Below are 13,921 nucleotides of genomic sequence, written 5' to 3'. Positions count from 1 at the left end.
AACCGTAGGCATTCCTTAAATGCCTACTTCAGCTTTGTTGAGCCAACAAAAGCAACTCCTGGCAGAAACAAATGTAACGGCGATGATGAGTCATCGCAGCGATCAGATGAAAGAGGGACTAAGCAAGCGCAGTCAGCAGAAGCAGAAGTACACAGCAATCGGGCAACAACAAATTCACTGACAGCAGCCACTATGCAGGTACCAGCAAGCACCCGGACAGCGAAGGAAAATAAAATGCAAGGTGAAAATGTACCAAGCAAAAAAAGGTCATCAGTTCAGACTGGTATTGATCGCTATATTAATGTAAAAAGGAAATTGAGTCCAATTAAAACAGCGGCCAATACCAAAAAATTTCAAGCAGGCACGTCAAACAGTAAAAAGCCAGAAATTCTTAATGGCAAAAGATTTGCCTTATTAAGCAAAGAGCCTAACGACGAAGCGAAGGGTACCACCACGGTCGTGAATGCCAAACCCCCTCCAATCTATTTGCGTGAGCGTAGCTCAAATGCGCTTGTTTCCAAAATGAGCAATATAATAGGCACAAACAATTTTCACATTGTGCCCTTGAAAACAGGTAACATATGGTTAAATGAGCTTCTGCGCCCCCCTCTAAATAAAAATAACTACACCCCACACATACACACCACATCCACACCACATCTTTACACCACACCACACACATCAACTCAACACATCGGACGGACGGCGCCCGGCCTCTTTTGTTCTCTATACGTGCGCATACACGTTTCAACATCGCGATCGCCGATTATTCATATAGTTTTGGTTCCAAACGAATTCGTCGAAGTCAAAAAGGTGAGTGCCGGTAGTGTTTCACAGATTATATCTAACATAGATGAAACAAAAATTCAAGCATACTCTGAAAAAAGTTTCATGGATGTTGTAAAATTCCTATCAAATAATAACAAGAATTACTACTCCTACCAACTGAAGAGCACAGAAGGCCTAGTTGTTGTCATAAAAGATATAGAGTCTTCGGTAGACTCTAACGACGTTAAAGAAGAACTAGAAGAATGTGGTTTTAGCATTAAATCAGTAATAAATATTTTTCACAGGAACAAAGTGCCACAACCAATGTTCAAAATAGAAATGATGCCAGATTCTAACAAATTAAAAAAAAAATGAAATACGAGTATACCCGATTTACAATTTAAAATATATTTTCCTTCGCAGAATCACCGTTGAGGAACTACACAAGGGAAATGGTCCAGTACAATGTACAAACTGCCAAGAGTATGGACACACGAAAGCATATTGCACTCTACGAAGTGTCTGTGTAGTGTGTGGTGATCTACATCCTACTTCAAAATGTACTCTTAAAGAAGAGGATTTATATAAAAAATGCAGCAATTGTGGAGGAAATCACACTGCTAACTACAGGGGTTGCCCTGTATACAAAGACTTGAAATCGAAGTTGTACAGGGCATCCAAGCACGTCGTAACCAAATGATGAATATTCCATCAAATCTAATTACACAAGGGAGCTATGCAAACGTGGTGAAAGGCAATACTACACAAATGCAATTGCCCCAAAACCAACCAAATGGAAGCGTTGAAACTATGATTTTAAACCTTACGCAATGTATGACACAATTTATGACTTCAATGCAAAATATGATTCAAGAGATAATCAAATCACAAAACCAAATGTTGCAAACTTTTCTAAGTAAAAAATGAGTGTATTGAACATTTGTTTATGCAATGCTAACGTTGTTAACCAACATAAATTGGAACTTATTAGATCCCAGGACGAAAATAATATTGATGTAATGCTATTGTCAGAAACTCATCTTACGAATAAAAACAATTTCTTTATACGGGATTTAGACTCTATGTTACAAACCACCCAAATGGAAAGGCACATGGAGGAACAGCAGTGTTGGTTAGAAACCGGTTAAATCACCACACATCAAAACCTTATGTCACCGCGCAATTACAAGCTACAACAATAACTTAAAAAATAAAAATAAAAAATCGCTGCGGGGACTTAAATCTGACCGCCATATACTGCCCACCTCGGTTTAAAATAACAGACATCCAATTCAAAGATTTTTTTTGGAGCACTAGGCCATAGATTTCTAGCATATGGAGATTACAATGCAAATCACACGTATTGGGGCTCACAATTAATCCGAAAGGAAGACAGCTGTATCACACTGTTACAAATAGGCACAATAACTTTGACATAATATCTCCTGGTAAGCCGACATATTGGCCTAGTGATCGGAGGATGGAGTCATGTGTAGAAGTCCACGCAAGTGAGGAAAGTTCTCTGATCGCCATTCACTTGGGAGTGGCCAGAAACGATTCTCTTACACATGGCTCAAGCGTAGTGAGCTGGTCTTTGACCAAGTATCCTCTGGGTAGCCTAAGAACATCCGTTCGAAGGCAAGCTAAAGTGAGAAGGCAAAACATCCCCTACATAGGGTTGTGCGCTGGGGTTGGGACCCGCCACGTAAAAAACGCCCCCAGTGAATAGCTATAACCAGCCTCGGATGAGAGACCCCCCTTTTGATGACGACCATGGCAAACGGAATAAGGACTACGAGATAAGGGCATGCACCAGGAATGTCCGGACCCTTAATTGGGAAGGTGCCGCTGCCCAGCTGGTTGATGTCCTCGCGAAAATAAAGGCTGACATCACCGCCGTCCAAGAAATGCGTCGGACGGGAAAAGGACAGAGACGAGTAGGTCCTTGTGACATTTACTACAGTGGCCATATAAAGGAGCGCAAGTTTGGTGTTGGAGAGAGACTCCGTCGCCGAGTACTATCATTCACTCCGGTGAATGAACGTCTAGCCACAAACCGCATCAAAGCGAGGTTCTTCAACACATCGCTAATGTGCGCCCACGCCCCGACAGAAGAGAAGGACGAGGTGACCAAAGATGACTTCTATGAGTGCTTGAAGCGCGCTTATGAGAGCTGCCCCCGCCACGATGTCAAAATCGTGCTTGGCGACTTTAACGCCAGGGTGGGCAAAGAAGGTATATTTGGCACTACGGTCGGTAAATTCAGCCTCCACGACGAAACATCCCCGAATGGGTTGAGGCTGATTGACTTCGCCGGGGCCCGAAATATGGTTATCTGTAGTACTAGATTCCAGCACAAGAAGATTCATCAAGCTACCTGGCTGTCTCCGGGTCGAAAAACTACCAACCAGATCGATCATGTTGTGATAGATGGAAGACACGTCTCCAGTGTTTTAGATGTGCGTACGCTCCGAGGTCCTAACATCGACTCGGACCACTATCTTGTTGCAGCCAAGATTCGCACCCGCCTCTGAGCAGCAAAAAACGCGCTCCACCAAACACAAGGAAGATTCGACGTCGAGAAGCTGCAATCACAACAGACAGCCAAACGATTTTCTACTCGGCTTGCACTCCTGCTCTCTGAGAGCACTCGTCAACAACTCGGTGTAAGGGAACTGTGGGACGGCATTTAAAACTCCTTACGTACAGCTGCAACCGAAACCATTGGTTTTCGGAAAGTGCAAAAGAACAGCTGGTACGACGAAGAGTGCCGTGTCGCAGCGGAGAGAAAACAGGCTGCCTACCTCGCAACGTTACGATCGACCACTACACGTGCGGGATGGGATAGATACTGAGAGTTGAAGAGGGAAGCGAGACGCATTTGCAGACAGAAAAAGAAAGAGGCTGAAATGCGTGAGTACGAAGAGCTTGATAAGCTGGCCGACAGGGGTAATGCTCGAAAATTCTACGAAAAAATGCGGTGGCTTACAGAAGGTTTCAAGACCGGAACGTACTCTTGTAGAACCCCCAAAGGTGATCTAGTCACTGATGCCCAGAGCATACTTCAATTATGGAGGGAACACTTCTCCAGCCTGCTGAATGGCAGAGAACGCACAACACCAGGAGAAGGAGAACCCGATTCCCCAATCGATGACGATGGAGCAGGCGTTCCATTACCCGACCATGAAGAAGTTCTAATAGCAATTGCCCGCCTGAAGAACAACAAAGCGGCAGGGGCGGACGGATTGACGGCCGAGCTATTCAAACACGGCGGCGAAGAACTGATAAGGTGCATGCATCAGCTTCCTTGTAAAATATGGTCGGACGAAAGCATGCCCAATCCATAAAAAAGGAGACCCCACAATCTGCGCCAACTACTGTGGGATTAGCCTCCTCAACATCGCATATAAGGTTCTATCGAGCGTATTGTGTGAAAGATTAAAGCCCACCGTCAACAAACTGATTGGACCTTATCAGTGTGGCTTTAGACCTGGCAAATCAACAACCGACCATATATTCACCATGCGCCAAATCTTGGAAAAGACCCGTGAAAGGAGGATCGACACACACCACCTCTTCGTCGATTTCAAAGCTGCTTTCGACAGCACGAAAAGGAGCTGCTTTTATGCCGCGATGTCTGAATTAGGTATCCCCGCAAAACTAATACGGCTGTGTAAACTGACGTTGAGTAACACCAAAAGCTCCGTCAGGATCGGGAAGGACCTCTCCGAGCCGTTCGATACCAAACGAGGTTTCAGACAAGGCGATTCCCTATCGTGCGACTTTTTCAACCTGCTTTTGGAGAAAATAGTTCGAGCCGAAGAACTAAATAGAGAAGGTACCATCTTCTATAAGAGTGTACAGCTGCTGGCGTATGCCGATGATATTGAAATCATCGGCCTTAACACCCGCGCTGTTAGTTCTGCTTTCTTCAGGGTGGACAAGGAAGCACAGAAAATGGGTCTGGCAGTGAATGAGGGCAAAACGAAATATCTCCTGTCGTCAAACAAACAGTCGTCGCACTCGCGACTTGGCTCTCACGTCACTGTTGACAGTCATAACTTTGAAGTTGTAGATAATTTCGTCTATTTAGGAACCAGCATTAACACCACCAACAATGTCAGCCTGAAAATCCAACGCAGGATTGCTCTTGCCAACAGGTGCTACTTCGGACTGAGTAGGCAATTGAAAAGTAAAGTCCTCTCTCGACGAACAAAAGCTAAACTCTATAAGTCGCTCATAATTCCCGTCCTGCTATATGGTGCAGAGGCTTGGACGATGTCAACAACGGATGAGTCGACGTTGCGAGTTTTCGAGAGGAAAATTCTGCGAAAGATTTATGGTCCTTTGCGCATTGGCCACGGCGAATATCGCATTCGATGGAACGAAGAGCTGTAAAAGATTTACGACGACATTGACATAGTTCAGCGAATTAAAAGACAGCGGTTACGCTGGCTAGGTCATGTTGAAAGTATTCGACGCAGTACCCGCCAGGGGAAGCAGAGGAAGAGGAAGACCTCCACTCCGTTGGAATGATCAAGTGGAGAAGGACCTGGCTTCGCTTGGAATATCCAATTGGCGCCACGTAGCGAAAAGAATAAACGACTGGCGCGCTGTTGTTAACTCGGCTATAATCGCGTAAGCGGTGTCTACGCCAATTAAGAAGAAGAAGAAGATCGTACAAAAATACCACATTTAATTAATTTTGCTGTAATCAAAAATATAGATAAATCGCACATAACAGCTGATACATATACTGATCTATCTTCTGATCACTCTCCTGTACTAATTAAATTATGTGAGCAACCCATATTCGTTGATCCAAAAGTGGGCTTAACATCTTATAAAACGAATTGGCTAAAATATAAAAAATACGTAAGTAGCCACATTAATGCTGAGTACAAAATAAATACAGGAAGAGATATTGACGAAAGCATAGAAGAACTCAATGATATAATAACTAGAGCAGCTGTCCTAGCAACACCAAACAAAAACTATAAGCCGCTTGGTGCGAGAAAAATTACTAACAGAGAAATAGAAAGGTTTATAAATGAAAAAAAGCGTAAGGCGTGAACGGCAAACAAATCGCTCCCCTTCCACTCAGCTTCAACTGAAATTACGAAAATTAAAAAAAAAAACGCTTAAACGTGATGAGGAATTTAATACCGAAATGTATATAAAGAAACTGTGTTCAAATTCAAGCTAACAAAATTCTCTTTGGAAAGCCCAAAAGTCCCTGAAACCACCTACTAACTCCAACATGCCTATGCAAGACATGGGTGGAAATTGGGCTCGAAGTGACGAGGAAAAGGCTAATTGTTTTGCAAATCACCTAGAAAAGGTATTTCAACCAAATTGCCCAAAGAACAACTTCGAGTTGTCTATCTTACCCAACACAGTTAACGAGTCACTAGAGTCTTTTAAAACTTCACGTTCTGAAATTATTAGAATAATAAAAGAACTTAAACCAAAGAAGTCACCAGGACTTGATAATATTACCACAAAAATGCTAATTGAGTTGCTAAATTGCTGTAGAAGTGCTCTCTTTGCTCTTCAGTGCAATTCTTAATCTCGGATACTATCCTAATTCATGGAAAAAGTCGCAGATTATCTTGATAGATAAACCTGGGAAAGACTTATCACAGCCGTCTTCATACAGATCAATCAGTCTTCTACCCTGTCTTTTTAAAATGTTACTATCAAAGATGTCTCCTTTCCTCCACGAAAATAATATAATACCAACGCACCAATTCAGGTTTCGTGAAAAACATAGCACAATAGAGCAAGTAAATAGAATTACTAACGAAATAAGAAAAGCATTTGAGCTTTATTTCTAGACGTGGCTCAGGCGTTTGATAAGGTGTGGCATGAAGGCCTTTTGTATAAGATTAAAAATATTCTACCTTTAGAATTGTATAAAACATTGGAGTATTATTTAAAAAATAGACAATTTCTGGTAAAAGTGGGAGATTTCATATCTGATGAATGACAGATAAGGGCTGGTGTACCACAGGGCAGTGTATTAATAGGTATGTAATGTATTAACTTCAGCTTTTGCGGATGACATAGCTTTAGTGAGCCGTAACAAATGCCACATAATAGCATCAAGAATATTAGCCGAGTACTTAAGGTCTAACGAAGAATGGCTAGCCAACTGGCGTAAGCATGTTACGTTTTCACTAAGACCTAAAATTTGTCCGGTAGTAAAAATGAACAATATTTTTGTACCCCAAGCAAATGAAGTAACTTATTTTGGTATTAACCTAGATAGAAGCCTTACGTGGAGAAAACATATATATTTAGTACAATAACTTGCATGAAGATAAGAGCTGCAAATTTAAATTGGCTTTTAAATAAAAACTCCAAACTTAGCCTAAACAACAAAATGCTTTTATATAATGCGGTCATAAAGCTGATTTTGATGTATGGCATTCAACTGTGTGGTACGGTCTGTGCAACTAATATTGATATAATACAAAGGTTCCAATCAAAAATGCTTTGAACGATCACGTGTTCACCATGGTACATGCGTTATGAAAATATCCATAAAGACCCTGGTATTTCTATGGTAAAGAAAGAAGTAGAAGACAGCAAAATTAAATATATATCTAAACTCCGAGATCATCCAAATCTTTTGGCTAATGCTTTGGTACATCCCTGCGATCAAACACGCCTTAAAGGAAGAGATATGCCTGCGTACTAAAGAGCAACGTATCACCAAAACAGCTCAAACACTTGCTTGAGCTTGTCTTGCTTTTAAATAGATTTAAGATTTTATAACTTATTGTTAGGCTTTTAAACTAAAACGCAGATTCAATAAATAAAAAGATATTGCAAAAAAAAAAAATATTTATTTATCAACGTTTTGACGAACGCTGCGTCAGATTCTTTTAAATGTGACAAGTCTATTCTATCCGATTCACCATTCATCTGCATCTCCTTTTCACGCAAAAATTTAAATTCACTCTCATCATTGAAGCCTTTGCCACGACATTCCCTGTCCTTTTCCTTTACATCGACCTCTTTCCCCAGCTCTTCCGAACTAACTTTATCTCCGCGCACTTGCTCGGCTGAAACCCTCTCACTCACTGAGATTTCAGTTTCATCGCTCACTTGATTTACTTCTAAAATCTTTTTCTAACACTTTCGGACTAACTTCATCTTCGCACACTTGCTCGGCAGAAACCTTCTCACTCTCTGAGATTTCAGTTTCATGATTTGCAACGGTAATACCTTTAATTTTCTCATATACTCGGGTTTGCTCTCTCAGATCCTTTACACTACGCATTTGATACAAAACACTTTATTCTCTCGACTATCCGGTATGCCTTCCACGAAATATTCTATTATACTCTTTTAGTCGAGTGATATTGGCTTACCAATTTCGATGATCCTGCAAACTTTCTTTCTGTTGCTTACGCCTATTCCTCAACGTACGATGTACCTCTGCGACACTCAACTTTTCTGCGAACTCTTCCAACAACGCAATTTTCAAACTATTCCAATTTCTGATTCCTACAGTTCCTCGAACAAGTAGCTTGGCTGCTCCCTTCAGCAACTGCTTTCCATATATAAACTTCTGTTAATCGTTCCACCCTATTGTTTCCGCAACTTCGTTGAACTCATCAACCCAGGGGTACACGTTATAGGTACCGTCTCCATAAAAACTGTATATACTCTCCTCGACATCACGCAACGTAAATAGACTCTACCTACACTTCTATTTTTTGTAGTGTATAACGAATTTGCTCTTTCGTTATCACTTTCTCCCTCATCCACTTCGTCCTCGAAAACCTTACGTTGTTACCGTCTCAACTGTGGGTCTGTAGGAAAACATCCACAAGGTAGTCAAATTTTTGTCCAAAACTGGTCTTAGAAAATTAATTTAATTCTCTAATTGTAAGTTATCTTACATCCAAATAACTTCCTTTACTAACACCAATTATTTTAATAATTGTATTGACTGTAATATTGATCTTATATTTACCTTTTACTGGCTAATATACATATTAATATTCTAAGACAATATAGTTTTATTAGAGCAGTAAGCCGTAAGCCCTGGCAGCTAGTGCTTCTTACTCTGTAGATAATAATTGTATTATTATTTTTCATTTAATAAATAAATAAATAAATAAATATTCTTGTTGTTGAATTCTTTGTTGATCATACCTATGGTCTCTTGTTTTCTTAAGTAAGAGTCTTATCACACGAAGCAACTTTTGTTGCGGCAACTCTTAGTTTAGTGGCGAGGGGGCGACGAGGAGAGGAGAATCGCGCCGAGTTTCCCGTGTTCAGCAACTCGCTTTGTGTTCTTATTCGTAACAGTTCGCTGCGACGTTTTTCGGCATTCGTGTTCTTTCTTTCGTAGTACATAGTTGCATTTGCGTATATTTTTTTTTGAAATTAATATTTTGAATATATTTAAAAAATTTAATTTCATCTTTTGGTAAGTAATTTGCAAATATGTATACAAATATACATAATATAATATAAATATTTAAAAAAATGGAGTATGACGAAAAAATCGAATTAATTAACGATATTGTGAAATGTATGGATGAAGCCATACAAATTGATTCAGACGATAGTAAGAAGGGTGATATATCTTTGTTTTAATAAATAAAATGTATTTCTTAATTGACAGAGCTGATTAATATATGTATGTGATAGAGTGGCCCAAATACCTGTAAGGAAAAAGAAGCGACAATGGGTTAAAGTAAAGAGTAGACAATGGGTTAAAGTAAAGTGAAAGAGAATGAGAAAAAAACTCGAGCAGAGTTGCGCAACACAAGTTGCTCGTGTGAAGGTAATGGGCAACAGCAAAAGAGAATCGCCCGAGAATAAGCAACAAAAGTTGCTTCATGTAATCGTACACTAAATAATTGTAAGTTTTTCACATATTTATATATACAATATATTTCTAGCGTGTGTATGTTACTAAACTTCTCTTAAACGACTGGACCGATTTTGATGAAATTTTTTGTGTGTGTTCAAGCAGATTCAATTTGGTCCAACACGACATAACTGACATCGTGAAGCCTGCTATATGAATATTTGTAAGAGGGCAGCGACATAACAATGGCCGGCATGTACACAAAGCAACACAGTTGCTCATTTTGTAAAACCTTTCACTTCAATGAAATTTGAATATTTTGTTCAAAGTGAAAGTTTTTAGGCAAAAAATAAGTAATAGAAAAATTTATTTGTTTTAAATTATCAATTGTTATTACAAATGATATAACAGAGCTATTTTATGCTTCTCTTTGTGAAATAACGTCAGGTTTGTTAGAGCATTGAATAATTACATTTTACATATTAGTGGCATCCTCTCCTCACTCCTCTTCTCTCTACTGTCGTCGGCAAATTTAAAAATATTTTTAAAATACCGGAAGGGACAACTGAGAACCTGCTGTCGTGTAGTCGTGCAGCTGTCTAAATAACTATGTCCATAAGGACGTGTGTATTTTAATATTTGAGAAATGTCGCTTGAAGTCTGTCGCTTTCTATGTGTCAGCACATGAGTTGTTGGGAGCGAAAGTAACTCAAGAGAAATTTAGAAAAATATTTCGTAGTTTTGTCTTATAGTCGTGTGCCAATTAAAATATATCAAAAATAATTAGTGTACGAAGAGTTTTGAAGTGTGTAGAAAAAACTATACATTTTGCGAATTTAGCGCGGATTCTAAGTGAGTATATTTCTTATTCAGTTTTCGACAGGTGCTCGCTCTGAGAAGTCGTGTTTCGCTCTTTACGTATTGTTGACATTCTGCGCATCGTACATTTTCGGATACGTACACGTGTTTACATTTCCAAACTTCTTGAATTCTTTCAATCCATAAGTGTATCGCGGATAAGTGCATCAAGTGTTTAGATTTGTTTAATATGGCCCCCGGGCCACCCAACCTTGGGGATAACAGGTTTGCATTGCTCGCCCCTGGATCCCAGCCAAAAAGAAAGAAACCCACCTACTCCCCCCTCAACTTTCATGACCTGCCGCAGGCCAAGAAAGAAAACCCGAAATATATTCTCATTAATGCAACTGACCCAACCAAGCCAATTTCGAAGTATTCTTGCTTCGCTGTCCACAAAGCCTTAGAAGCTATTAGCAAAGAAATCATCTCAATTTCTGAGTTGCGTGCTGGTAATCTTCTGCTACTGGTAAAAAATAACCAAATTGCCCAAAAGTTCATTTCAGCCAGAAAACTTCCTGGTGTGTGTGAAATTGAAGCGAAATACCATGACAACCTCATTAGCGTGAAAGGTACAATCTTTTCTCCCTGCCTCAACAATGTCAGCGATAAAGAGATAATAGAAAACATGAGAAGACAAGGTGTAGTCGATGTTTACAAATTTACTAGACGGACGGAGGGAGTACCACTACCCCAACCCACGGGTGTAGTTTTACTTACCTTTGATCTTTTTGAGTTACCTGAAAAGGTAGAAGTATTTTGGAGAAGTGCAAAAGTAAAGCCCTATTACCCCAACCCAATGCGATGCAAATCTTGCCAACTGCTTGGGCATACTGCGAAACGATGCAATAAACCTCCCGTGTGTGCTTCTTGCAGTCTTCCTATTCATTCTTCACCATGCACACGCACACTATGTGCAAACTGCTCAGGAGATCACCCATCCTCTGCCAACACTTGCCCAAAATATGTGCAAACGAAGGAGATACTAAAAATAAAATGTCAAAATAAATGCTCCATGAGAGAAGCAATTAAACTTTACAAAGCACAATCACCATCAATATTGAACACTTCTTTCGCCGTAGTTGCCAGAGAAGCACAGCTGTCAAATAGTAACGCTATGTCAACCTCCAATTCTATTAATATACCTACACATTCTTTAGTCAACAAATCACCCATGACGACTTCACACGATCTTTCTTCCAACAACTCACCGGAAAACTCACCTCAAAACATCAGCAATCAACAAGTCAGCAATAATTCAGCCTCCTCTTTCACTCCTGTTTCACAGTCTTTCACACACACACAACTAAACCTCGAATCAACTCTCGCCAACATTATCACTCAATCCAACTCCTATCAATATAACGCAGGTTCACCTGCATTCTCAACAGAGACAACTGATACCTCCGCTATCAATCTCTGTCTCACGCAAAACAATTTAGATGACAAAGCCAACAACGATGCTCTGATCATGTCAGTAGACGACAGTCACTAAGTATCCACCACTCTCAACATAGCATATAAACACCTCCTTAGCAACCTTTTCTAGCAACAATGTTTAATATCTTACAGTGGAACATGCACGGATACTACAACAACTTTCACGAATTGGATATACTAATTAAAGAACACGCTCCAAGTTTTATTTCCCTTCAGGAAACTAACCTTGCTGCGGGCAAGTCTGCGGCATCGCCTAATCAATATCAAAGTTACTTTTACAACTTGCCTCAAAATCTAACTAGCAAGCAAGGCATCGCCATTCTAATTAAGAAGTCCATACCACACAAACAAACCCCTGTATCTTTAAATATAGCCACAATAGCAATAGAAATCTCATTATCTTTCCAATTTTCAATTATTTCACTTTATATACCACCCTCACAAAATTTTTCTTGCAGCGACCTAATAAATATTTTTCGGACGATATCCACCCCATTCATAATCGTAGGCGATTTCAATGCGTGGAGCCCTCTTTGGGGCTCCGCCACCACAAATATCAGGGGGTCTATAATTGAAGACTTAGTCTTCTCTGAAAACCTTATTATACTGAATGACAACAAACCAACACATTTTTCCACACACAAAACATTCACCACTGTAGACCTTACAATCTGTTCCTCTAACATTGCACCTAAATTAACGACAAACACCCTTTCCCACCTGCATGGCAGTGATCATTACCCTATCCTTACATCCCTTTCCAATCCTTTGAGTCCACATGTTTGGAAAGACTGCTTCCAGACTTTGCGTGGACCGTCCTTGCACTCCCAATATCAGCAGGGAAGCTGCCACAATCACAAAAATCATTCGCATATCAGCCCATCTGCCTATTCCACAAACCAATCCCAAAGTTCATAAAAAGATCGCGCCCCACTGGTCCTCTGAACTATCCCAATTACGAAACGAAAAAAGATTTCTTTGGACGGAATATAAGCGAACAAGGTCAAATTCAAATTTAATGCTATACAAAAAGGCAAATGCGATCTTTAAGAAAAAACTTAAACAATCTAAAAGGGAGTGCTTAAACAAATTCTCCGAGTCCATTAACCATCAAACAAATCCAAAAAGAGCATGGTCCGATATCAAACGACTTTCTGGCACTAATCCTCAATCGCATATTACTTCAATGAATAGCGCACATGGCCCTATCGTTGACCACAAGCAAATAGCAAATCACTTCGCAAAGTACTGGTCCGATTATTCACACGATTCAAATTTCCATCCAACTTTCCTTTCAGAGAAGAACAAATACCTCAACAGTAGTTCCAAGAGTCCCCCTGCAACTAGCATCACCGACTGCAAGATCAATAACATTGAATTCGAATCAACTCTATCTTCTTTAAGTGGGAGAACCCCCGGGGCTGACAGAATATCATATCCTATGTTGCAACATTTACCCCCATGCATGAAGACAAGATTTTTAATGCTATATAACAACATCTTAAGCCAAGGTACGTTTCCTCAGGCTTGGAAGCACGCAGTCGTTGTCCCCATTCCAAAATCTGGCAACCCCACCACAGAAACTTCAGGCTTTAGGCCTATTTCTTTACTGAATTGCCTGGGAAAACTACTCGAAAAAATTATAGCCAGACGTATTTCGTGGCATGCCTTAACCAAAAATTCCATGAGCCCTCAGCAAATAGCTTACAAGGACGGGCAAAGCACCATTGATGCTTTGCTGGTCTTTGAAAATCATGCATCTTCAGCCTTAGCAAACAGGAACCACCTCTCTGCACTTAGCATTGACTTCGAAAAGGCCTTCGATCGGGTTGGAGTCCACGTTGTACTACGGCAACTCGAAAAATGGGGCATTGGGTGCCATATTCTAAGACTCATTCAGTCATTCCTCACAAACCGAAGATTCGTCTGTAAAGTCAACAACACATTGTCAGACCCGTTTACTCTCCATAACGGAATACCCCAGGGGTCTCCCCTCTCTGTATCCCTTTTTATCGCTGCTTTTAA

At 40.3% G+C, this 13,921-nt stretch overlaps 1 protein-coding gene across 1 annotated transcript; it reads left to right on the top strand.

Moving 5' to 3' along the window:
- The first annotated feature begins 234 nt into the window (after positions 1 to 234).
- LOC120780377 lies at positions 235 to 11,951 on the top strand. The gene is made up of 4 exons (XM_040112666.1): positions 235 to 579; positions 850 to 1,094; positions 1,192 to 1,235; positions 11,617 to 11,951. The coding sequence occupies exons 1-4, from the start codon at positions 235 to 237 to the stop codon at positions 11,949 to 11,951; spliced, it is 969 nt and encodes a 322-aa protein (XP_039968600.1).
- Positions 11,952 to 13,921: the final 1,970 nt, after the last annotated feature.

This window comes from Bactrocera tryoni, unplaced genomic scaffold, assembly GCF_016617805.1.
Source record: "Bactrocera tryoni isolate S06 unplaced genomic scaffold, CSIRO_BtryS06_freeze2 scaffold_25, whole genome shotgun sequence".
Classification (NCBI taxonomy): Eukaryota; Metazoa; Arthropoda; class Insecta; order Diptera; family Tephritidae; genus Bactrocera; species Bactrocera tryoni.
Note: the sequence above shows the minus strand (reverse complement) of the source record. Positions and strands in the feature narration are given on the sequence as shown.